Source organism: Phycodurus eques, chromosome 8, assembly GCF_024500275.1.
Source record: "Phycodurus eques isolate BA_2022a chromosome 8, UOR_Pequ_1.1, whole genome shotgun sequence".
Taxonomy (NCBI): Eukaryota; Metazoa; Chordata; class Actinopteri; order Syngnathiformes; family Syngnathidae; genus Phycodurus; species Phycodurus eques.
In genome coordinates, this window is record NC_084532.1 from 10,783,430 (window position 1) to 10,810,501 (window position 27,072).

The 27,072-nt window shown below is 39.4% G+C and overlaps 1 protein-coding gene across 2 annotated transcripts; it reads left to right on the forward strand.

The window, feature by feature from the left end:
• Nucleotides 1-247: 247 nt before the first annotated feature.
• Nucleotides 248-26,605, forward strand: LOC133406829 (guanine nucleotide-binding protein subunit beta-4). 2 transcript variants are annotated; one of them, XR_009769099.1, is made up of 11 exons: nt 248-918; nt 9,487-9,668; nt 9,858-9,896; nt 11,787-11,893; nt 13,268-13,331; nt 13,461-13,623; nt 13,911-13,977; nt 16,204-16,405; nt 17,998-18,214; nt 20,787-21,583; nt 22,515-26,605. XR_009769099.1 is itself a non-coding variant. In XM_061684799.1 (10 exons), exons 2-10 carry the CDS (start codon nt 9,612-9,614, stop codon nt 20,891-20,893), a joined length of 1,023 nt encoding a protein of 340 aa, XP_061540783.1. In that variant the 5' UTR covers nt 248-918; nt 9,487-9,611; the 3' UTR covers nt 20,894-26,605. The 2 variants fall into 2 exon arrangements, 1 of the variants encoding a protein (XP_061540783.1); XM_061684799.1 differs by having other exon boundaries at nt 20,787-26,605.
• Nucleotides 26,606-27,072: the final 467 nt, after the last annotated feature.

Genomic DNA, 27,072 nt, shown 5'->3' on the forward strand with positions numbered 1-27,072 from the left:
TATCCTTTTCAATGAACCAGATGCAGTCCAGCCGTGATGTGTGCCATTGTGAGACTTGGCACAGCTGTCTCCCAGAACAGTTCAAACCTTGTATTTGACCACAGATCTTGAATTTAAATATTTTTGGGTTGACAAATTGTAGTAAGTAAATTTTTTGCTCGTAACTTGTTTTGGTCCTTCCAGCTCTACAAATCATACACTACACTGTACTGTGGCATAGTAGGCCTGGTATTTATTTATTGATTTATTTATTTTAATTTTGAAAGCGTTATCGGGCAATTTAAGTAATTACAGGGCAAATCTAAGCTATCACACTTTCTTCAGCTCTGGTTGATTCAGTGATTTTAGCAGCCTGCCGGCATTTGAACAAATCCGTGTTTAAACTTGACTCGATGTTGTAACCAGTTTTGTACATTTAAGAGTTGCTTCCTGTATCCTGGTCGCTTCCCTTTTCACTGGGGGAGCTAACAGACTGTACCATTTTCGTACAGGGTACGCTTTGATTTTTAATTATTATCCTGCGTTATAAAAATGACTTTATTGAAAAATACTAGAGCTAAGAGTCTAATTAAAATATTTAATTGGGGGAAATGGCGGTTAATTATGTGTTATTTCTGTTCTGAAAAATCCAGACACACAATTCAAACCAGGGCACCCCTTCAGCGTAGCCTGTTGCCATGTTTCCACTTTCATGGGTGTGGTGATTAGCTTGCTTGGAGAAATTTTTGACAAATCTGGCCACAGTGGCGCCAGCCCCAAAGCCTGGAAACCCCTCAAATTCACTCAACACGACCTTCTTTGCGATTTCCCCCGCCTCACAGCTGTGACTATGGTCATCTTGTGAAAACGGACTGGCGTGACACGGACTATAAGGACGCGCACGGCTCAGGGAGGAGGACAAAAAGGCTGTTTTTTCAGGTGAGGACGTGCTGTCTCGTCTCAACGCCGTGCTTGTGCCTTTTGCTTGTTTCCTGCTTTTTGGTCACGCTACTTTCATTTCAAAGAAAAACAAATGGGCTTTTAAGTACTGGTATATTGCCACCGGGTAAATGTGGCCACGCTACCACTGCCTTCTTGCTCTGTATAACATTTGTCTTTACGAATTGGCAATCGACTGCTATCCAGGCGGCCCAGTAGACCCATATTGATGCATTTTGTCCCAGTGACACACACCGTCTCTTTTTCTTAGTCGAGGCCGCCTTTATGAATCCGAGCCGCCGCTGCGAGCGTGGCGTGTGCGTGTGTACACACTCATACATGTGTGTACATATTTATATATGCATGTATATATGTGTGTGTGTGTGTACAGATGCTGAAATAAGTATTTAACATGTCACGATTTTTCTCATTAAATATATTTCCAAAGGTGCAATTGACATGAAAATTTCACCAGATGTTTGGAAAGAAAGTATAACAAATAAACTCAGAAATTTTATTGTGTGTAATATTGTGCAATGACACAGGGAAGAAGTATTGAACACGCCAACTGGTATTTAATACTTTGTACAAAAGACTTTATTTGCAATGACATGTTCAAGACACCTCCTTATGGAGAAACTAGTTGCACGCATTGCTCTGGTGTGATTTTGGCCCCATTCCTCCACACAAGCAGTCATCAAATCTTGAAGGTACCGTGGGCTTCTTTTATGGATCTTGAGTTTGAGTTCTATCCATAGATTTTTGATTGGATTCAAATCAGGTGATTGGCTGGGCCATTCTAGCGGTTTTGTTTTTCTTTGAAACCAATTGAGTTTCCTTGGCAGTATGTTTTGGATCATTATCCTGCTGAAATGTCCAGCCTTGTTTCATTTTCATCAATCTCGTAGATGGCAGCAGATCTTTGTCAAGAAGGTCTCTGTACATTTGCCCATTCATCCTTCCTTCATTAACATTAAGTTTACCAGTACCATTTGCTGAAAAGCAGCACCACACCAGCAGGTTCCCACCTCCAAGCTTCACTGTTGGTATGGTGTTTTTATGATGTGCAGTGCCATTTCCCCTCCAAATGAGGTGTGCATTACGGCATCCAATAGTTAAATTTTGCTGTCATCCGACCAGACTATATTCTCCCAGTATTTAACTGGCTTGACCAAATGTTGTTCAGCAAACTTTAAATGAGCTTTGACATGCTTTTTTTTCAGCAATGGGGTCTTGCGTGGTGAACGTACATACAGGCCATGGCGGTTGAGTACATTACTCACTGTTTTCCTTCTGACAACAGTACCTGCTAATTCCAGGTCTTTTTGAAGCTCTCCACAGATGGTCCTTGGCTTTTGGACACCTCTTCTGATTATTCTTTGCACTCTTCTGTCAGATGTCTTGCGGTGTGTGTGTGTTGCTTGATTCAGGAACTTCGAAAGACTCGTTTTATGTGATACATCAGTACAGTACTAACATTTAATTGCATGCTGTTTATCAATGCCTGGATTAGGAGCTTTCGGACGAGAGTTGTTGCTCAGTGGGGAAATTAAACTAAAGGTTCAATTTGTACATTTTGAATTATTCTATTATGTAGTGCAGTGATTCTCAACAAGTGGGTTGTGGACAACTAGCAAATAAATGCATATGCAGTGGTGCCTTGAGATAAGAGTTTAATTTGTTCCACGACCACCCTCGTAACACAAAACACTCATTGCAAATCATCTTTCCTCATTGAAATGAATGGAAATGCCATTAATCCCTTCCAGTCCCACTGTTAAATTCCTTTAGATGTGCGTGCCTTGGCCACCAGGGGCATTATAAGACAGAGCGAGACAGACACGAAGAAGAGTTGATTCTCTTTGCTTTATTTAGTTTGATCGTAAGCTCCAACTGATAGTGGTAATAAACAGTTTGAAGCTTCTTTTCAAAAGAGTTGAGTCACTTGCAAGTTAAGGGACCACCACTCAGGGTATTTCTTGGTACGATACAGAGGCGTACTGATTTCCAACATAGAACATTAGGTAAAAGTGTACATTAGCAATTTACAACATGCGGATTCACTTAATGGCAGATTTCTTTTTTAACCTATCCGTTATTTGCTGAAAAACTCAACTGTTTTTGTGCTCAGGCCAAAGCACAGTCTATTATAAACTAATTGCTTTGGCACCATCTTGTGGCATATTGGTGCCAAGGAACTACCGTAATTTCTCGTGTATAATGTGCATTTTCCCCCCCAAAAAATATTGTCAAAAGTCAATAGTGCACATTATACATGGGTATAGGAGAAAATAAAAACGACTTTCACATTTTATAAATGTATGCCGCCATCTGGAGGTCATGAAAAAGTTTTACACTTTCATTCCACTATGCCACTGCCCCCTAGAGGTTATGAAAAACTTGGACACTTTCATTCTAGTATGGGACCTACAGGTTATGGAAAAGGTTTCATTTCCTTCCAATATGACACAGGGGACATATGATTGCATAGATGTACAATTGTGATCATAAGTTTACATACCCAGGCAGAATTTGTGGAAATTTTTTTTTTTTATATATATAAATATGACTGAACAACAACCATCATTAATTTCTTAATGGTTATGTTTTGTTTAATGATAATGCTTTTCTGAAATGCTTGACAGTTTAATTTGAATCCCATTAAAATAAAATTAATTGTTTCACCTGGTCCTTCATGTTTTCTTAAAATTATACACATCTTAATAATTCTGCCTTTGTAATTAAACATATGAGCACAACTGTGTTTTCTCATTTACTAAATAAAAGTAGGGGTGTGAATTTCAAAATAAGAGCAAATAAATAAAAATACACTTAAGAATAATTCTTTGAAAAACTAACAAAATACAGATACTTCATTTTGATCATATGGATAGAAGCAAAATCATGCATTGTAAAAATGCATTATACATGGTTTGAAGGGTTTTCCAGAATTTTGAGGTCAATTTTGCGGGTGCGTATTATACATTGGTGCGCATTATACACGATAAATTATGGTATGCTGAAGTGTGGTGAGGAGCTTTATGTAGTGCTTTGCTGCAATCTGTGGCAGATCTTTGCTATTTACACTACCTTCTCACGCTCTAGCCACTTGTAAACAAATACAGTACAGCTCAGCGTCTGGCTAGCTGACATCATGGCTAGTGGTTTGCTTTTGGCAGTACATCAAACTAATTTGAAACTGTTTTCAAAAATAAAATTACATGTTTCCAAAAGCTTTTTTTAAACAATAAATGTTCATTGTTTTTAACATCTATAAACGTGTTTTGCGACTTTGCAATAAAAGGGATATGCAGGCCTCAGACCGACAACAGTTGAGAGCCACTGTTCTAGTGCAAGGTTTCCCAAATGTTTTTATCTGAAGTCCCAAATTAGAAATGTGCTTTCCTCTTGGGACATAGATTTATAGCATTGCCCTAACATTGACTCAGAAAACATCATTTATAGCAGCATTAATCCAAAAGCCATTTGTCAAGAAATTGTGGTCCTGCTTGGCAATCAAACTATTTTACAGCATTTTAATCTGACAACCGGCAACCCGTTTAAACACTCATTCACAAACCCATTTGGTTCATCACCCTAAGTTTTGGAAACCGTTTTCCTGGGTAATATGTAGATGTTGTGGTCTAATAGTGTTTACTTAATGTATATAGGTGTGTCATAGCCACTGGTTTGGATTAGAATATAATTAATTATGAATTATTGTATGACAGTGCTGTCATTAAAGATAATGGTAATATTGGCGTAGCAGCTACCTGCTGTGGTCATTGGAGATAATTTCAAAATGTGGTTATCACTGGAGTATGATGATTCATCCATCCATTTTTCCGTCGCGGCCGTGCTGGAGCCTATCCCAGCTGACTGGGCAAGAGGAAGGGCACATATCGACCAACAACCATTCACATTCACACCTACGGGCAATTTCGTCTTTAATTAACCAATTATTACCTTCATTATTGGAATCTAATTTTCTATTATGGTTAGGGTCGGGCATTGTTTGAATTTGAGCAATTACGGTCCCGATTCCGGTTCAGAACGATTCTCTATTGTGATTCTTTTAAGGGGCTGGGTCAAAATAGTTTGCATGATTTAAATAAAGGGTGTCCAAATTATGAACATCCATTTTCTTAGCAGCCCACAGCATAGACTAAAATGAACATTTGACTCTGGGTTCTTTATAACCAGTATCAATATCAAACCTAGGAACTAAAAGGCAATGTGTGTTGAACTAATTTTTATTAATCAGTTTATTTGAAAGGGGACAATGCAATTTCATAAAATACATGAAATACACATGGTTAAAAATACAATTGACTGAATAGTTATTCATGTTTTAGCTAAAAATTAAATATAGCATTGTTAAAATTGTTACTTGGGACAGTTTTATCACATCAAATGGTTTATATGTGCAAGTTTTAACTTGACCTCCCGTTTTAAGCTTGTAGCCTTTTATCTTGAAGGATACGGACTGGAACTCGGCATTTTGGCACAAAAAGAAACTTCACATGGCGCTGGTGACATTTTATTTTTTTAAATGCATGGAACCAAATGCTATACAACGTTGATTCCTGTCCTTACCCAACGATGAGGCACAAGGTTAGTCTTTGTGATATTGTGAGACAATGTTTGTGAATTTTGTCCCAATTCATTGTGATGTAAAGTTGCTACGGTGAAGTTTTAGCCCAATGTTAAGCTTTTTTTTTTCTGTCATCGGGTCTTACTTTGGTTTGAAAATTAAATTAAATTAAAAACCATCAGTGCAAAAGTGCAACCAACCGTTTACCTTGTTAGGTGTCTCAATGTTGGCATAGATGTTTTTTTATTGTTTCACTCACCCAATTGACTGAGAGTTGACTTCACTGAAGCTGCGCGCGGTGTTGGCTGGGGCTCGGAGCGGGACTCGGGAGGGAGCTCGTCAGACGCTACACATCGTCAAAGCCTTCTTTGCACAATATAACCGTATTCTAAGTGTTGCACTGAAGCTGGTCATTAATTTTAATAAAGTTAAGACACGCTTTTGTTTGCCGCCGTTGGGAACAAGTACCTCTTCACGTGCGTTCTTTGTTCGTTTTCGCCGCTTCTTCGTTGGTTATCCCCACTTCTTCTTGAGGGTCTGTGGGAATTTTTTAATTTGAATGATTACGGGAGAACCGGAACGTTAGTGCCGGTTCCAATCGGTTCTCGATGCTCAACTCTATTTATGGTACCTACAGTAATTTCTCATGTATAATGTGCACCCATGTATAATACGCACCCCCAAAGTTGACCTCAAAATTCTTGAAAACCCTTCTACCTATATATAATGCATTTTTACAATGCATGATTTTGCTTCAATCCATATGATCAAAACATGAAGTATTCAGAAGTTAAGCACTTTATTTGAACATGTAATACGTTATTTACTTGCTCTTATTTTGAAATTTACAGCCTTTTATTTCGTAAATGAGAAAACACACATTTGTTCTCATACGCATAATTTGTAAGATGGGTCAAATTCTTTAAAAACATGAAGGGCCAGGCGAAACATATTTTATTTTAATGGGATTCAAATTAACCTGTCAAGCGTTTCAGAAAAGCATTATCATGAAACAAAACATAACTATAAAGAAATTAATGATGGTTGTTGTTCAGTCAGTCGTATTTAGAAAAAACTATTTCACAAGTTCTGCCAGGGTATGTAAAGTTATGAGCTCAACTGGACTACTACATGTATGCAGTCATACGTACCCGTGTCATATTGGAATGAAAGTGTAGTCTACAAGTTTTTAAAAACCTCTAGGGGGCAGTGGCATATTGGAATGAAAGTGTACACCAATCTCAAGGTGGCGGTGGCATATTGGAATGAAAGTTTACAGCTTTTTCATAACCTCTAGATGGCTGCATACATATGTAAAACGTGAGTTTTTCCCCCACCCATTATCCCTTATACCTATGTACAATGCACACTATTGACTTTTGACAATTGTTTGGGGAGAAAATGCGCATTATACACGAGAAATCACTTTATACATTACCATGAACAATTGAAGAATGCCCAGACGGTTACATTGTCTACAACCATGGCTTTTTAGTTTTGACTTTGTTGTGTATTGTGTATTTTTGTGTCTATACAGTATGCATATATGTATTATCATTAGCATTCTCTGATTATATTAATCTCGATTCGCTACATTTAATCTTTTGACTTTGCAACATATCACACAAAACTGCGCCTGGGTTAACAATAACATTACATTACATTACACTTGTATGGATGTTTGTAGAAAACAGTTTCACTGTAACAATGAGAGTTAAATAATCTGATAGTATAGTGGTTCACATGACTGACTTCCGTGCAGGCGGTGTGGATTCATTTCCCAGTCAGTGATGGTGTGAATACGAGTGTGAATGGTTGTTAGTCTTTATATTTGTGTGACTGACTGGCGACCAGTCCAGAGTGTCATGTGTCTCTTGCCCAAAGTCAACTGGTATATGCTTCATTTCCCCGGTTAAGTGGAATAGAAAGTGGATGGAATTTGAGTTGGTATCTCGTTACATATACTACATGCAGTTACACAATGAAATACCAGAACAGAATCAATCGCCCTGTTCACTATAACATAACAATATACTGAATATACACCAGTAGCTGGAAGTTTGTTCTGTTACTGGTCGAGCTTTGAGTTGATTAATTTTAGAGTCCGAACTGTTTCAATCATAAAGCTTTCATTTTTGATGTACAGACAATCTTTCAAGTAATATTTAATATTGTTACCTAGCTAGGTTCATAATTAAAAATGTTTGAACTTTGAGGCATGATGGCAAATTTTGGTCTAACAGCATACTGGGGCATTGAAACTCCAAGGTTCCACCGTACATTTACAATATGCAAATACATTTGCCATACGAATGTGGGAAAAGTATTTGTGTAGTCCTGTACTTCCAGCAGTGGGACTTTTAAGAAATACATAGTGCATCAAAGTAGTGTCACATGTCAAACAATGTTTTATTTTGACTTCGGCTTATACTTGAACTTGTGCCTAGTGCATTGTATGTGGGATAAAATATCCATCCATTTTCTATGCCGCGGCGCTTGTCCTGTTCAGTCTCGGGAAGCTGGAGCCTATCCCAGCTTACTTCAGGCGAAAGGCGGACTAGACCCTGAACTGGTCACCAGTCAGTCGCAGCCAGCCGGCACATTTAGGCCATTTATGTTCACACAGCAGGCCAGGTCCAATTTTTTTGCCCCATGTGACATGTATCTGATTTTTGAATTTTTTTGTTTTTGTTTTTTTCCATGTCAATCTGCCGTAATCATGCAGCCTCACAGTTGTGGGCATGTGCAATGTGACTTCCAGTTTTGCAGCCTGCATGTGATGTTACGGATGTGAACGACTACATAAAAAGAATGGCTTCAACAAAAAAGTTGGAGTTGGGTATCGTGCCTTGCCGTGTAAGCATAGCCATAGAGATAGATGACCATTCATTCCCACAGTCACACCATCACAGGCAGGGAACTGAACTCATGCTGCCTGCACCTCAGTCAAGCACATCTACCATTAAACCAATCCGTGACTGGATAAGGTATGTGATTGGTTATGATCATGCATGCATTATTGTTTTCCGTTTAGAATGATGGAACAAAAACAGAGTTATATAGTTTGTTTACCAAGCAGAGGTGTGTTGACTTTAAGCACCATAAATTACACAGTCATATAATGGCTGTTGAGAAGTGGCAACCTGTGTTACTGGAAAATTTACATAGTGGAAGCACACCAAGCATTTCTTCCATTCCCTGGATGTTTGGACTAGTCATGAACAGGTTATCTGAGCAAGTCTACACCTGGTTGATTTGCCCTACTGTCTGTTCCTAAATGTACTGTGTTGTGATACTAGCCTCTTTTACTCAGAGATCCTGCAAAGTTGTACATTGTTGCCTTTTTGAACCGAGTGATGCAGGTTATTTCTACAACTGTTTGTGCTTTCACACAGTGACATGGCATGCCTCAATCAGATAATTAAATGAGTGACAATGTATAGGCTGGCGTCTGGTGTGATGTATAAAATACTAGTCTGATGTGGATATTTCTTCCAAACACCCATTTTGTCACCCCTGTCCCAGCATTGAGGAATTCCTTTTAACACAAGAATTGCCCCTCCTGTCTTTCAGCTGCAAGACTACCTCTGCAAAACTGCCAGGTCAGCTTGCTCCCGCCATTCCATGTTAGTGCTGTTTGTACAGAACAGTGACAAAGAAAACCGGCAGAAAAAAATGCATGCCTTTTTGAACGGTGTGAAAGGGGCTACAGTGTTGCAAGATTCAAACTCATACGTTATGATACAATGTAACAATGCAAAATCCTTATAGAGTGAGTTAAAGGTCAGTGGGTGTCTCAGATGGCCTTTTTGAACCATGCTGGAGGTGTTTGAAGAGCCAGACCCCCTGAAGGCCTCTGCCCTGCTCTCTACCCTTTGCTGCTTCCTGAACAGGATACAGTACATTTATTTGTTGGATGTATTAGTAATCTCCCTTCTGCTAAATGTAATTTTTTGTCTCACTTTTTCTTGCAGGTGTCAGCTAGCAAGAGAGTGAGGAGTACCTGTCTGTCTGTGGGTGTGTATACAAGAGCTTGTGTATTCAGTCACGTGGATTTTCCTCGCTCAGTCAGCGTTTGGTGTGGAGTGTGACCTGAACAATGAGTGAGCTGGAACAGTTGCGGCAGGAGGCAGATCAGCTACGCAATCAGATCCGGGTACGGCAACATTCTGTGTAATTGAGCGTGATCATCACATGCGAACGACTGTCTGCTCACTGTAAACTCTGACTCAAACTCTTACAGATGAGACAGTGGCGCATGTCACAAGTGTTTGTTTCTCTTGTTTTTTGTGATTTACCTGTACACGTGTTGTTGGTGAAAATGTCGTTTGTTTGTTCAATGCAGGATGCCAGAAAAGCCTGCAGTGACTCTACTTTGTCACAGGTAAGAGGCAGTATATAGAAAAATATCTCTGCGTGGCCCTTAACCATGGAAATTTAAGCAGTATAATTGATGTGTTGATGTGAATTGCACACAAGTTGTGGTATTAACAAATACAGTGAGATTGGGTTTCAGGGTTTATTGGTACTGGAAAAGTATCGTGATATCTTTCCTTTAGTGATTACACGATACCACTAGTTTTTAATACTTGTATTTTATAGTGACAGTGACAGAGCCAGCTTCAGACAGCAGTCTGTGCGTCTGCGGCCACAGTGCTATCTGTCGTTGTCGGCGCCCCCCCAGAAAGCATCACTACCCAGAGTGTGTCTTCGGGTTGAGAAAGAAATGGCCACAAGCTTTCATGGTTGCCCGCAGTTTGTGAAGGGAAAAAAAGAGACACAGAGTGAGATGGACACATTTTGCTTACACGGCTGACAGTCAGGGCAAGCTGAGGGATACTACAATACCTGTCTGTAAAGCCTGCTATAAAGCCACTCGGACCGGAGGTGGGAAGACCTCCATTACAGTGTGTCCAAACACCTCGCAGAGTGGCATCGTTAGAGTTCAAAGAGTGACAGGTTAGCAAATATGACTCATCTGAGCAACTTACCTTCGAATAGATGTCTGTTTGAATTGTTTTGTGACAAGTAGGGAAGCTCTGTTTTTTCCACCGATACAGATCCTTTAACTTGCTGCTTCTCCAAACCGATACGATGCCGATAAGTGATATCATTTTTTAATATAAAATTTATACCAGGGGTCTTTCACAATTTCCAGACCAAGGACCCCCAAACTGATTGAAAGCTGGAGCAGTAACCCCCTACTTATGTATGTAGTATATAATTCAGTTTTATATTAAACTGGTCTCATAATAGAATGCCTTTTTATTTTCACTATATAGTACAATGAGACTGAGATGAGATGCCATGTATAAATATACCTTGTTTTTTTGCAATCACTACTAAGATATTCAAATAATACACAGATTCAAATAATCATGTATTTTTAAATTTTAAACAATATAAGAAGGTTGCGGCACGGTGAGTGAGTGGTTAGCACATCTGCCTCACAGTTCTGAGGTCCCGGGTTCAAATCCAGCCTCGGCTGTTTGGAGTTTGCATGTTCTCCCCTTGTCTGTGTGGGTTTTCTCTGGGTACTCCTATATTCCAAAAACATGCATGGTAGGTCAATTGAAGACTCTAAATTGCCCATAGGTGTGAATGTGATTGCGAATGGTTGTTTGTTTATATGTGCCCTGCGATTGGCTGGCGACCAGTACTGGGTGCACACCGTCTCTTTCCCAGAGTCACCTGAGTTAGGTGCCAGTGCACCCACAACCCTAGTGAGGATAAGTGGTTCAGAAAATGGATGGATGCATGGATAAGAACAGGCGATCATGCATGTTGATGCAGAACACGTGTGGCATTAACCACGGTTAAGACTGGTAAGGTTTGCGAAAGTCTTGCCGGACATTGGGCATGAAGCAGATTTTTCCTGAATACTTTCATTTGTATCTAAATGTACAACCTGTATGAAGTTTGAATTTGGTGGCTCACAAATGTGTATACAGGAGTTGACAACGGTCCAACATACAACATTTCAAGTGGCGCACAATAATGAACTATTGTTGTTTCTGCAGCGGTGTAAGACTAGGACAGGATGTGACACAAAAAGGCACGCTCAGTTACTATATTGTCATTTCATTCATTTTATAGCTATGGCAGAAGTGTATTCATGACTGTATGACTTGATTCTGTGTTTGCTGATATGCTGTTCACCTCATTGTTGACAGATTGTTGATGTTTTAAACGCAGAATACGGTAGTATCCAGTGGTGAGTGGTTACAGTGTTAAGTGTCTGTAACCACTGACACTCCTTCCTGTGTTTTGGCAGATCACAGCTGGTCTGGACTCAGTGGGCCGGATACAGATGCGGACAAGACGCACTCTCAGGGGCCACCTGGCCAAGATCTATGCAATGCATTGGGGGAGTGACTCCAGGTAGTGCAGTTATTCCTCAGACCCTAAAACAATAGTAGTTCTATTAAACCTCTTGTCTTTTTCCCGCATACACAATACATTTGAACTTAAGTGCATAATGAGGATAATATAGGGTGATAACTGTAGTATATGTGTTTATAATGTATGTGTGTCAGTATCTTATGTCTATCTACGTATGTGACTTAAATCTTGCTCTCTGTCCATCTGTCTCCCAATGCAATGCACTGGGCCAGTGACGGCAGTCCCAGGTGTGGGGCTATATACATCTACTTCTGCTACTACTACCACTTCTACTAATATGACTAATACCACCATGAGTGAATGACACTGGCACCTCCACTTCTACTTAAGATGTGTTAGGACAGAATTACATTTCATAACTATCACACGGATGATGTTTGTAATGCACCGACAGCGGCATTGAACACAGCTTGTTTGAAATCGCCTTAAAGATGCAGTTTGAGAGCTTTTCGAATACTTGAATGATTCAGAAATAGTCAGTCTACACCGGTAGTCAGACTGTGGCTGCACACATTTCCGCATCATAAAAAACATACAAACTGCGTTTTTAACTGTTGTACCAAGAATTATTATTTTTACATTACATGCATGCAGTCCCTGCAGTGGCTTTCTATTTGTATGATGTGAATTCTAGGGGGATTCCACAACCTTAACTTTTTTTTTTTTTTTTTTTTTTATAGCCCAGGCAAATTTACAGATTATTTTTAACATCATTTGAATGGTTGAGATAACAATTTATCCAGCATGTGTGCACCCTCTGTGTGATCCAGCAGGGACTTTATTTTGTACATAGCCACTGACCATTTGTGCTCGGTGCCTCCCCGCTTGATTATAGCACAGCCCCAGCAAGCCACTTCCTGTCCTGAGAGAGCAGGAAACATGCAGTCAGGGTGTTTCTGCATTTGCACTCCTTAGGGATCCCTGTGTCTCCTTCAGTTCTCTCTTCACTCTCCTCATTTTCTTCCTCCTCTCCAGTAGATTTCTCATATTTTCAGTTTTTGTTTTTTCCTCGCCCCTCAAGGTTCATGCCCATCTGACAATAGATATTTCCATGCTGAATAATATTACATGAAGCAGGACATTACAATTCTGATCAAGAAAGGGAGCACAAGATAGATGCCTTCTGTCTGTACAACTTAAATTTTGTCTACATTTTTGTTTTGGTACACTTTGATACAGCTGCGGCTGTTGTGAAAGCAATAAATCAATAAAGTTGAGTTGAGTACACAGAGTGCGCACGGTGGCTGCCTGTCATTGCTTTGAAAGCACCACATGCATGCATCGTAGATCATGGTGGTTTGTAAAATGCATGCACACCATGCATCATCTTATTTTTTTGTTATTGTTTTCCAGGCTTCTTGTCAGTGCCTCGCAAGATGGAAAGCTAATCATCTGGGACAGTTACACCACAAATAAGGTCAGAAAACTCACCTGCGGCAGCAAACTTCTAATATACTGTCGATCAGTCTTAAACTACTTTTTACAGTTCAACCCTTAATTAATTTCTGGACAGTGTTAATAATAAAAAGGCAATTGGTATCCACAGATGCATGCCATCCCTCTCCGCTCTTCCTGGGTGATGACGTGCGCCTATGCCCCCTCTGGGAACTATGTGGCCTGTGGCGGCCTGGACAACATCTGTTCCATATACAGCCTGAAGACCCGTGAGGGCAGTGTGCGTGTCACCCGGGAGCTGCCGGGACATACAGGTGAGCACAACAAATGTCTTGCACTATTGTCAGAGAGTGTCAGAAATCAGTCCACCTGATACCATCGAGGGTTTAAAAAAAATAATAATAATCATGTTCTGATTTGAGGTCAGGGAAAAAGACTTCCTGAATTGCCGATATATTGTCTGATGAGATAAATGTTAGACAACAGAAGTGTAAACACAATGTGCTGGATGAGATCACATCTGTGTAGACACAGCAATGTCATCTTGAGTCATGTAAAACATTACCTGTAAGTGATGCATGAATAATGTCTCTTCTTTCAGGTTATTTGTCCTGTTGTCGCTTCTTGGATGACAACCAGATACTGACCAGCTCTGGAGACACCACTTGGTGAGTGTGCATATATCCTTCTGCGAGTTCAATTTACAAATCTACTCTTGATGGTAGGTCTCAGAAAACGGCCAAGTATGCGGTGAAAGACTGCCATTCCATTTCACATTACAAAGTGTTTGATAACTGCATAACATCATGTGGAGATGGAGAAGCCATGTCTGTTGCTTTCCATCAGCTATAGATAGATAGATAGATATAAATGATGAAAGGATAGATGGATATCTTATTAACCTCATGAGAGAAATTAAGGTGTCATGTTGTTTATATCCATATATTAGGTACCAGCTACAAGAGCAAAAAAATACAAGGGGAAAATGCGAAACATCCTTAAAGGTCCTATATTGTGGCTATTTAGACATCCATAGAGTGACTCTAACACGGACTTAGTATAAAAGTGTAAATTTCATTTAAAAAAATAAAAATAAAAACAACACCTTGGTTTAGTCATACGATTATCCAGGAAAGTCCCCTCTGACAGCTACGTCTGTTTGACCCAGTATTGTATCCGCTTTGTCCATATCCTCTGATTGCTTGCCTCCTTGCAGAAGGCCCACTTGTGAGAGCACACATTTGTTAGGTTGACAATGCTGACTGGAATGGAGAGATAGGTGGAGATCTTCGATACTGATGGAGATAAGCTAAAAAAACATCTGGAACTCAGGAAAGTGTGGATGAGTTTAATTCATATTTTACGTTTACTGACTGAGGCACCATAGAGCCAATATAACATCCCAAATACTAAGTTGGTTTGGTAAAATATGGGACCTTCAAGAATCAAATTGTAGACAAAATGTTGCATGTCTTCTTTTCCTTTTGGCTTGTCCTGTTAGGGCTCGCCACAGCGTGTCATCCTTTTCCATGTAAGCCTCTCCTCCATCCTCCAACTGCCCTCATGTCTTCCCTTACTACACCTATCAACCTTCTCTTTGGTCTTCCTCTATAGCTCTCTTGCCCGGCAGCTCCATCCTCCTCATCCTTCTACCACTATATTCACTCTCTCTCCTCTGCTCTCTCTAAAACATCTAATCTTGGCTGTCCCTCTGAGCTAATTTCTAATCATATCCAACCTCGTCACTCCTAGAGAGAACCTCAATATCTTCATTTGTGCCACCTCAAGCTTTGCTTCCTGTTGTCTCTTCAGTGCCACTGTCTCTAATCCGTACATCATGGCTGACCTCACCTCTGTCCTACCGTATAAACTTCAAGCTAGTAGAGACTCTTCTGTCACACAACACACCTGACACCTTCCTCCACACGTTCAAACCTGCTTGGACCTGTTTCTTCACTTCCTTCTCACGCTCCTAATGCTCTGGACTGTTGACCCCAAGCATGTTAAACTCCTCCACCCTCGCTATCGCTTCTCCCTGTAGCCTCACTCCCCTCCACCGCTCTCATTCATGCACATATACAGAAGTCTTACTTTGGCTAATTGTCATTCCTCTCCTTTCCCGTGCATATGTAGTGTTGGTAATAACTATGGTATAGTATGGTACATAATGTACCAATACTAATATAGCCAATGTATGGTACATACAGGAGGTGCTCGGTCTAAGACGGTACCTACAGACACCATTTTGTGGTTAGAGAGAGCACACAATGAAAACTAGTTTGCACAGCTACGTAAAAATGTTGTTACCCTGCACAAGAAAGCGTACTCAGTTATAGCTGTACTTACTGTTTTTCATTTTGTTTTGTTTTATATTTTTTTACAAATATTTACTGTATTTGACTACTACTGCGTTAGTGTAGGTTAGTGACCGCCTAAGGCGCATTGCGATTTGTATACAAATTTGGGTTAGGGGTTGTCAATGTAAGAATGAATGTCCAACTTCAACCACGGACCTGCTGTATACCTATGATGAAAATGACATACTTTTTAAGTGGGAGAACATGTGTCGGTGGCGGACTAAATACTTTTCCCCCACTGTATTTATACACAGCATATATGTAATATGTATTAATTTTTTATTGCTTAACAATTCACCAAATGTTCACCCCCCCCCCCTCCCCCACAGGGTCGACAGCTGTCTCAAAAAAACGAATAGTGAGCAGTATCAAAGATGAAATTCAGTTTTACAGATTAAAATAAAACTGGGATCTGCTATAAAGATACACGCATCCCATACCTCTTGTGGAGATTGGTTAAATCACTGAGTAAATGAATATACAGTGCACTGTTTTACACTTGACAAGAGTAGTCCTCTTAAATACTTTTTCTTCCAGCGCATTATGGGACATAGAGACGGGCCAGCAGGCCACAACCTTCACTGGCCACACTGGGGATGTGATGAGCTTGTCGCTCAGTCCGGACTACAAGACCTTTGTTTCTGGAGCCTGTGATGCCACCTCAAAGCTGTGGGACATCCGTGATGGCATGTGCAGGCAGTCTTTCACTGGCCATGTGTCCGACATCAACGCTGTCACTGTGAGTCTCACACATAGACACACACATACACACGTCGGTGTAAGAAAATGGTAACTAAAATGGTTCATATGTTCCTTCTTTTGATTGCCTTAGATTATTTCGGTTTAAGAGTGATAAACTCTTCATAGATCTGAGTGTTTTATAGTTCTAGACTTGCTATACAAAGGTGACCACTTTTTGAAGCCTACAATAAGTGTTTTAAAATCAACAGGGATTTCATGACCTTACGTTTTAATATTTTAATTTAAAAATCTTGTCAATCATTTTACAGTGGTGCCTTGTTTTACCAGTTTAATTTGTTCCGTGAACACGCTTGTATCTCAAATCATCTTTCTCCATTGAAACGAATGAAAATGCCATTAATTTGTTCCAGTACCCTGAAAAACATCTACAGAAAATTTTGTAACATGTATTTTATAATAATAATAATAATAAAAAGTAGCACTCGACAGTATTGCACTTTATGAAAACATATTGTTATAATATCATTAAATAGAATGTAAAGAATAAAGGAGTTTGTGCATCATGTTGACATTGTGCTCCTCTTTCTGGTGTGAGCACCTTGGCTTTATTCGTATAGACATACGACACAGATTTGATAATGAAACAAATAAACTGGAATAATCAAGGTTTTTTGTTTGCTTTTTTTTTTTTTTTTTTGCACAGGATAAAGAATATATTCTTGAATGTACTGTATATGATCTTTCTACATGTTGCTTGTTTGAATATTTAGAATTGCAACATTGATGCTAGTTTTGTTAGCATGTCTATCAGAGGTGGGAATAAGTCACATATGTACAAGTCTCAAGTCCTAACCTTCAAGTCTCAAGCAAGTCGAGTCTCCACTAAGTTTCAAGCAAGTCAAGTCATTGCAAATCAAGTCATACAATCTTGCTCCAGTCAGAACATATTGGAGTGGTAATAAAATGTTTTTTCACAAATCATAGCATTAAATGTAAAAGAAAAAAAAAAGTATTCACTTCTCATAAGTTAAATGAACAATAACTGAGATTTATTGAATTGAATTGTTTTAAAGTTATATTTCAAACTCAATTTAACTCAGCTGTAATTCTGAACACACTATGCTGTGTACTTTGTGGTGACAGCCTTGTAACACTATTAAACAAAAGCCAAGACTTTTTTTTTTTTTAAATGTAAAGAAATTGTGTGTGTGTGTGTGTGTGTGTATGTGTGTGTATATATATATATATATATATATAAAACTAACAACAACACAGGTTATACAAACATAACAACTCAAGTTCTTACAGGTGTTCAGACACTAAAAAAAGCACCACTCGTCAGTAGCACTGCCTTGCTCATTTCCCCACATGCTGTCCTGCCCTTTTCTGTCCTCTATCTTGTTCTCTTGGTTAGTTATTGCATATCCTCACTGGGTGCCGCCTGCAAACGAAATTGTTGCTGAACATGCAGATTAAGCCGCCTCGTTCAGGATTCCCCAAATATGATCAGGATATCTCTTGCTGCATTAAAGTTTATTCACTTATTTATTTTTTACACAGAATCTTATTGGTTAATGATTTAACAAAAATCTTAATCCTTAGATTTCACCGTTTTCCCCCTTCCTACAGTTTTTCCCCAATGGAAATGCCTTTGGCACAGGCTCAGACGACGCCACCTGCAGGCTGTTTGACCTGCGAGCTGACCAGGAGCTGATGATGTACAGCCACGACAACATCATTTGCGGCATCACATCCGTGGCTTTCTCCAAGAGCGGCCGTCTGCTGCTGGCCGGCTACGACGACTTCAACTGCAACGTCTGGGACACTCTGAAAGGCGAACGGGCAGGTACGTTAGGCTTTTTCATGGAGCGGATCCCTAGAATGGAAACATTTCTTCAATATGACATATGGTATTTACAGTGACTTGATATTTATCGTATAAATTTTGGATACTATACAATGTACTTCCTGATATTATTGGAGATGTTTGGGAGAAATTATCAGTCATCCTCTGAGTAGTATCACAATGCAGTCACAAGATGGCAGCAAATGACCATAAAATGAATGTCATTATTGTGGCTTTTTTTTTTTATTTTTTTTTAACACGTAATAATTTTTACCTTACTTGTGTCCTAGACTTGGTAAACAATTTCAACTTGAAAGTAGATAATGTATAGCAGATGGAAAAAGATTCACTTGGTTGTTAAATTTCACACTAAATGGTTGGGCACGTAGATATGAATTGGTCACTACGACACGTCCATTTTGAGCTCTATGCCCGACTGCGACACTATGCCAGGGAGGTCAAAGTTGTCAGTGCATTCACTGTGTGTGTACGGCAAGAAAACCAAAAGACCAACGATGCCAGTACATTGTGCAGCATATGGTTGCATAAAACGGCGTACAATCACGACAAGGGAACTGGGAGTCAAATTAGAAAATATATTGAAATATATTATTTATTGCTTATTTAAAAATGTTGTGTATTGGTAGCATACGCTTTGGCGTTGACAAAACCGTAACCCTCATGAAAATCGATTGATGAATAAGCAATTTATGACTTAATTTCAGTGTCCATGCATTGCCTTCTATGGGAACGATGACCTCCCCAGCATGTCTACATAGGCATTTCTGGTAGCCGGGCTGCTTCATTGCGCTGGCTTATCTACACAATCATATCTATTGGTGGCCATGTACAACAGAGGTCCAACTACCTGTATACTAGCGATTATTAAGTCACTTAGGGCTGTCACTGTCGAATCTTTTTAGAATCAATACTCTTATTGAGTATTGATCGAATAATAATCCCCCCTTATTATTACGAAAAAAATATTGTTTTTAATGCTATATTCTCATTTATGAGGGATGGTTCATAGGTGTGAATGTGAGAGCGAGTGGTTGTTTGTTTACATGTACCCTGCGATAGGCAGGCGACCAGTCCAGGGTGTACCCCGCCTCTTGCCCAGAGTCAGCTTTGAGAGGCTCCAGCACGCCCGCAACCCTAGTGAGAATAAGCAGTACTGAAAATGAATGGATGGATGGAATTAAATTCCTAAACTGCATGTGTTGGTACTGAGTGTATGGTTTAAATTTGGTGTACAGAGTTTGAGACCGTAAAATACTAAATGATAAACGGTTAGCAATCAAGATTAGCATTAGCACGCTAGCGATTATAATTTTAGGTTTAAAATAAATGCGAACTACCATTCAGCTCACTCATACTTACACAGTATATCCATGTTATATGTACATGACACATCTAACAGTGTCTTACAAATCACTTAGATGCTGTCATTGTTTTTGGCAAAGTTTATTATTGGCCCAACACTGTGTCCATCTGCAATAAATGTCCATGTGAAACATGGGCTCCGGCGGCGTAAACATGGTTCCGGGTATACCGTATTTTCACGACGATAAGGCGCACTTAAAAGTCTTAAATTTTCTCCAAAATGAACGGGCCGCCTTATAATGCGCCGTGCCTTATGTGTGCACCGAGTTCCAAAATCTATAAATGTTGTTGTGTGATGAGCGCTCCGCTTGACTGACTGGCAGCATTTCCTGCCGACACGCTGCTTATATAGCGGAAAAGCGGACATAGCTGAGGACCATTAAAGGGGGAAGGGTGCGCGTGAAGGAGGACGCTAAAGGCACGCCCCCAGTAGTTATATAGCGCCGGTATGTGCATTGTGCAAAACATCGGTTTGGCTAAGCACCTCCGAAAATGGTACCTATGAAGAGACACGCTTGCGAAGCACAGTTTAAACTGCAAGCTATCAATTACGCGGAGGAACATGGGAATCGAGCAGCTGCGAGAGAATTCAAGGTCATTAGTGGGGAATTAGTGGGGAAACTTTGCAAAAATATAACAATTTGCGAAAGGGGCCAATACTTTTTCACGGCACTGTACTTCCTTAATATGCGGAACGTCACGTGACCAATAAAAAAATCAGATAGCGGACTTCCTGTATGGTACGCAAACGAGCATAACTAGGTTTGATCACATGATTGTTTGAAGCCTAATTTTCTAAAATTCTTTTTTTATTTTTTTTTAAATCACTGGTGTCTTCATACAAAAGTTAAATACATGCTATATCATTTATTTTCACAAATTTAATATGATGTGAACACGAATGAAGCCTAAACATAGGCTGTCCTCTTTGGTGGCTGTATTGTGACAGCTTGTGGTAAAAAATAGGCATTGTAGACATTTAAAGTTCTCACAGGTACTGTTTCATGCGGCCCCCTTCACCGTTCCTCAGAGTACAGAAAACTTTTTTTTTTAAACCCCTTTTGCCGAATTCAGAAGTAGGTTTTGCGTATACCGGATTAGCAAGAACCCTCAGAGTAAGTAGAACTAAACATGCGGCAACCAACTGGCGAGTAATGTGCGGGCTGTTGTTTGTCTTGCTGTCATGCAGGCATGCTCGCGGGCCACGACAATAGGGTGAGCTGCTTGGGTGTGACTGAGGATGGCATGGCCGTGGGCACCGGCTCCTGGGACAGTTTCCTGCGGATCTGGAACTAAACTCCTCTGGGCTGTCCTCCATCAGCGCCTGCCAACCCCCCCTCCCAACATAAACACACGCACACACTTCTCCCCACCCAAACCCCACACCTTTACCCCCCACTCAACGTAACATGACTCATGCAGGGCTGGTGTTTAAGGAGTGTACAGTGTCAGCCCTCTAAACAATCTTTTTACTTTTTGATTCCCCAACACAACAACCTGAATGAATACGTTCAAGCAGTCCCATCAAAAACAGTTGAGGGATAAATTACAAAAAAAACCCAAAACATCTTATTCGATAATTATGCGTGTCATTTGTAAATTTATATATAAAAGACAGTATATATGTATAGCATTATGTGTGTGTTTATATACGTATGCATAATATATGCATATATAATGTTGATATTTTTAATTTCAGTTTTTTTTTTTTTTTTTTTTTTTTTTTTCCTAAATCATTTTCGGGGTTTGTTTTTTTTCTGCTTACTCCCATCATGATACGGCCAAGTGGCAAAAAACTCTCGGGCTGTGCTGCGGGACAGAAGTGCTCCACAGAGAACGTGATGATATGCGTCTGTGGACATGACGAGTGTCCCTGGAAACGTCCAATGATGTTTAGAGGAAGAGGACCTGGCATTCGTCAGCACGGGAAGGAGCTCGCCACGCATGTTTAGAGGGAGTCTGCGATCTAGTCAATGGAGCAATGAGGTGGGTCATAAGTTAAGCATCCAGACTCAAGGACAGCCTTTCCCAAACGTTGTCAAGACCCAATTTAGACATGTACTTTCATGACATGGACATACAGCATACTAGGGGTGGGAATCGTGAACAAACCAGTCGGAAATTGATGGATTTTGTACCCTTTTGTAACCTTGGGTGATGGTGGCAAATACTGAGATCACATTAAGTGTCAAGAGTACTTCGGGGAAGCTATAATATTAATATTTGACACTTCTGTATCAAACTAGAGCTGCAGTAGTATAAAAATATCATCATCCAATAGTCTCAACTTTATTTGCAGAGCACTTAAAAAAATAAAAAATTAAAAAAATCTAAATAAATCAAAATTGAACCTAAAAAGATTATAAACAAAACAATAAATTTACAAACAAAACAAATGAGGGCAGCGCGTCTCAGTGACCAAAATAATCACGGTTGCGCAAATAAGTGTTAACAATAAATGGCACATACATTCACCTAAAACACTTTTGCGCTATTTTCGATAATTACGATAGAATATAAAGTGGTAATACCAATGTTTGAAAATGTATCATCATGGGTTATCGAGAAATGTGTACCTTTTTTAGAGAAAACATTTTAAATATTTGGTCCCACTGATTAAAATAAACTACACAATAATTTATAACGTATCATAGCTTTGAGAGAATTCACTGGACCAAAACCCAACCAAAAAAGAAATCGTGCTGCTTGGAGCATTCTCTAACAATCCCAAGTCAATCAAAATGGAACCATGGGCCATTTGGGGCTCGGGTTTCCTACAGGAGATGGTGATTTTTCAACTCAAGTTTTTACAAATCAGCAATCTAGACAAGTTATCCTAGTACAAGGCTCTCTCTCTCTCTCTCTCTGTGTGTGTGTGTGTGTGTGTGTGTGTGTGTGTGTGTCTTTGACTGTGGAGCCTCTGGAGCACACAGAGTGGTGTGGACCATCATCACCAAGAACTACAGCGACTAGTTAGCAGTCATCTTTTTTACTTTTACAAAGAAAACAAATGAAGTAACAACAAGTCCTGGTTGTGAACAGCGTGGACCTGAAGTCATGTGCCACAAAAAAAAAAATCTTTGAACACTTTCAGTGCTTTGTTTAGTTTCTTCACCAAAAAAAAACTTTGAACTGTTAATACTACAAGTGGACAACATGTAGAAGAGAAACGCGAGGAATGCACTCACAAACTGCAGTTCAACAACTGAGCACGTGTGACTTCACTTCCAACAGGGGTGGGGAACCTATCTAAAGATAAAACGGAGGAACTATAATTAAAAAAAAACTGAACCCACCCACAAATGCTAAAAAATAACCGTAATGGCATAAAAAAATGTTTTCAAAATGTTGGTATGGTCCTCAGGACTCTGTATAATAGGCAAGAGGTTCCCCACCCCTGATTTACACACAATGTTCCCCCTTTTTTGCTTCCACTGTGGCTCTCCTAAAGCAGAGCTTCTCAACTGGTCTCCCCTGTAACCCCAGTTTTTACATGGCCATTAAGTTGCTCCCAGCTTTTATACTTATCAAACCCAGCATATATATATACATCCATTTCCCCCAAGGCATATACCTGTATGAGGTATCTCACGGCACACCACCAAACAAAAAATGTCACCGAAGGTGTACTGTTTCAGGGGTGTCAAACTCCTTTTTGTCGTGGGCCACACAGTAGTTATGGTTCCTCTTAGAGGGCCATTATGATTGTGAAACCAAATTAAGTATAAGTGTAATGACCTCATATTACATAATTTTTTTAAAAATTAATAACTAGTTTTGAAATATGAAGTTAAAGGAAACAATTTGTTCAACTTAATTTATTGTTTAAAAAAAAAAAAAAAAATTTGGTCACAAAAAATGTTTGTAATCTCAGCATTATTAATTGTGAAACACATTTTAGCAAGAAACATGAAGTCGATGCACATGAATTGCTTTCATGGGCCACAGAAAATGAGGTGGCGGGCCGCATCTGGGTCCCGGGACTTGACTTCGACACCTATGCTGTATATACACTGAAATAATCATGATCTTGTCTCAATTTCCTCACAAATGCTCAAGAGTGAAATTCGGTCCTGTTGAGTTGACCACAAAGCTGTTTTTCTGTTGTATGAATGACAACCAGTGGATACACAGGTTAATTGTACCTTCTGCCATCTAGTGGAAGAGCATTTTATTGTTCTATCCGTCATAGGCAGCCACATATAAAGACAAAGACACAATATTTGTAGTGAATAATTTTTAAACCAATAAAGTGAATTTGGATAATGTGCAACAACCAACCTGATGATCTCTCATGGCACACTAATCTAAATAACTGCATGTTAAAAGCGCATTTCAGAGCAGATTCTTAAAGATCTAAGGACCAAACTAAAACGAAATATCAAAATTGCAGAAAATAAGGCCACAATTAAAAAATATCAAAACTGCTCACATTAACCCACACTGGGGATTGTGTCCACTTTTTAAAAATTGCTAATGTACAAAAATCGACATTTAAAATGTCATTTCTTGCTTCCAACACCAGAGCGCAGTCGAATTGGACACACTTGATGCACATGTGACATCAATAGCTGTATTATAATTTAGTTTTTAAATCACTCCACCAGTTGAGAAGCACTGCGCTTTAAAAAAAAAAAAAAAAAGCTTGACATTAAGTTGTTGGACCTATCATGTGTCATCTCAGGTGCCTGTGTCCAAACATCGGACGCTTTCTGCCTTGCATCCGCCTCCATCACCACAAAGCAAAGCCTTGACTAAGAAAGGCTCGTACTTTTCCACTGGCCCATTTGAAGCACACGGTTACCCTCGTGAACACGAACGCGCACTTATAGTCAGCAAACACGAGCCTGTGCAGAATCCTTCGACTTCTTAAACTTTTTGGTACAATTTTATGCTTTGTGACAATTCGTTATGGTTCATTCCATGAACATACCAGGACTTTATAGCGACCTTTGTGTTTCTTTGCCTAATAATGCAGTGGTTCTCAAATGTGTGTGTGTGTGTGTGTGTGTTTGTGCGCGCGCGCACACACCAAGTAGCACCTAAAAAAAATATATTTTTTAAATACTTTGCTAGTCCCACCATCATGACCAGCATTAAAACACAGTAGCGTAGTTGTTAATCAAAATTGAGGCACGGGTTTTGTTCCTAAAAGGCATTTAATATTGTAAGTCACTGTAACATTATGCAATTTCAACATTAACACTGCTTAAATATAGGAAAATTAAAAAATACTGTACTGATCCAGTTAAAATGCATTGCACATAAATTGTACCTAAATGTTGGCAAAAAACAAAGATTATAAGCAAATATTGAGCTGAAGTTAAATACAACCGAGCTCTACTCACGCAGTGATTATTTTGTGTTCCAGTAGAGCGAGCCTCTTTACTACTGCCACACTTTGAGGATCGCTGCATTAATGTGTTTATTTGAACAGAATGATAACCAAATAGTTATCTTGGGAATCTCTGAGGTGTCTAGGATGTGATATGTGTACGTGTGAGCACGCCTAACTTTTAGACTGACTCATTTGTGCCCATGTCATTCATGGACCCTGAGCTGTGGTATTTGCTACAGAATGCTAACATGCAACGGTGTAAAGCAGTGTTTCCCAGCTTTTATTGAGCCAAGGCACATATTTTACATTAGAAAAACTCAAAAATGTTACCTTCACTTCACCTTCTGCCATTTAGTGGAAGAGTAGTTAATTATTCTGCCTGTCACTATACATCCCTGACAGATAGTTAACAAACATAAATTTGTTTGAAAAAAAAAAAAAAAAAAAAAAAAACTTCACGCAGCTCACTGGTTAGGAATCATTGCTTTAAAAAGTTTTTTTGTGAAAACCGTCTGTACCGCTGTTAGCTTGCAGCCAGTTAGCCTAGCTTAGCACAAAACAACCTTTCACCCCAGCGCCTCTAACGTAAACAAATGAATGTCTTACGGTGAAACCGCCAAAGTCGCTGAAGTTGTTACCATTTCTTTTATAATAAAACTAAAAGCAAAACGAGTAACCTTTTGAATACGTAACCAAGATGGAACAGGAAGAGCTGCTTCATGCTAATCATTGGCATCTGCGCTGCTAAATATTGTAGTCAGACCCTTTGCGACCTCACAATCTGGTCAATTTGATGCTTTATAGCGATCATATTTACCCTCTGTGGTGGAACTTTGTGTCTGTTAGACTTTGGAGATAAATTGTTTCATTTGGTTTTAATGAGTAACAACTAGTTTACTAGCACTGCTTGCTCGCTAAGCTAACCAGCTCATTTATAGCCACGTCAACAACACCAAAACAATATTCGGCGCGTAAAATGTTTCCCAATTGACTTCCTTTACGGCTTTACTTTCGCTTCACCTTTGTCTGGAATGAAATTTGACCTTCTGAGCAGCGCACTAAGTGTAAATGGGCTCATTTCTGTTGCCAGTGATTATTCAGCAAGCCGACGACCATCAGAGTACACAGCTGTTCAACAACAAAAGGTGCTAAGTTTGATTTAATTTCACACTTTTGTATGTTCTCAATGTTAGAGTACAGATTTAGATTATGGAGCTGTCAAAACCGCTTGTTTGGGGCGCAGGTACCACAGCCTAAATAACAATACTGTAGTTTTCTATGTGGACACGTCTCAACCTCAGTGCCAACATAAAGTATAACTTTCGAGTTATTCAACATGACAAAAACATGGAGTGCCATTACCCACAAACCCCCACGGCCACCGCACTATCACAAATAATGCACTGTCTTTTTAACTCTACGTTGCTTAATCTCCTATTTATTGGTTCATGTTGTAAGCCAGTAATGACCAGGGACTTGGTGCCATGATAATGCTCCTACTGTGCTAGTATGTGAAATAATCACTTATGGGATAATTTTTATAGTCTTTTTCACACCAGATCTTTTTTTGTTTTGTTTTTTGTATTTGTACAGTGGCTTGGTGATACTGATATGTTGCCATGAGTTATTGTAATCAATAAAATAAAAAGGCTTTTGACAAAAGAAGTCTACTTGGGAGTTGTGACTTTGATGACTGATATTGTGACACTGTGTATGTGTGCGGGAATGTGAAGAAAGAGACAGATGACGGTAGATTTCATGCAGTGGTGGCTTGAGATAAGTGTTTTGTTCTGTGACCACGTTAATAATGCAAAACACTCATATCACAAAATATCTTTCACCGTTTAAATGAATAGAAATACTTTCAATCAGTTCCAGCCCCCCCCCCCCCAAATAAATTTGTAATGTTTTTTTTTTTTTTTTTTTTTTAGGACAATAGCACTCTATAATATTATAAAAGCATAATAATAATATAAAGTAGACTGTCACAAATTAAACGGTTTGTGTATCATGATTACTTCTTTGCGATTCTGCGGCTAATAGTTTGAACGCCTTGGCCACCTGAGGGGAGTATACTACATGTACAGGGAGACTGAAAAGACAATCACAACTCGGGGAGCCACTGGCATATTAGCCG

What these genes read in the sequence shown, in the direction of transcription:
- LOC133406829 (XM_061684799.1), top strand. Translation starts at nt 9,612, where the DNA reads ATGAGTGAGCTGGAACAGTTGCGGCAGGAGGCAGATCAGCTACGCAAT. An exon ending in AGCTACGCAATCAGATCCGG is followed by an intron (nt 9,669 to 9,857) that starts GTACGGCAACAT and finishes TGTTCAATGCAG; the next exon opens with GATGCCAGAAAAGCCTGCAG. An exon ending in AGCTCTGGAGACACCACTTG is followed by an intron (nt 13,978 to 16,203) that starts GTGAGTGTGCAT and finishes TTTTTCTTCCAG; the next exon opens with CGCATTATGGGACATAGAGA.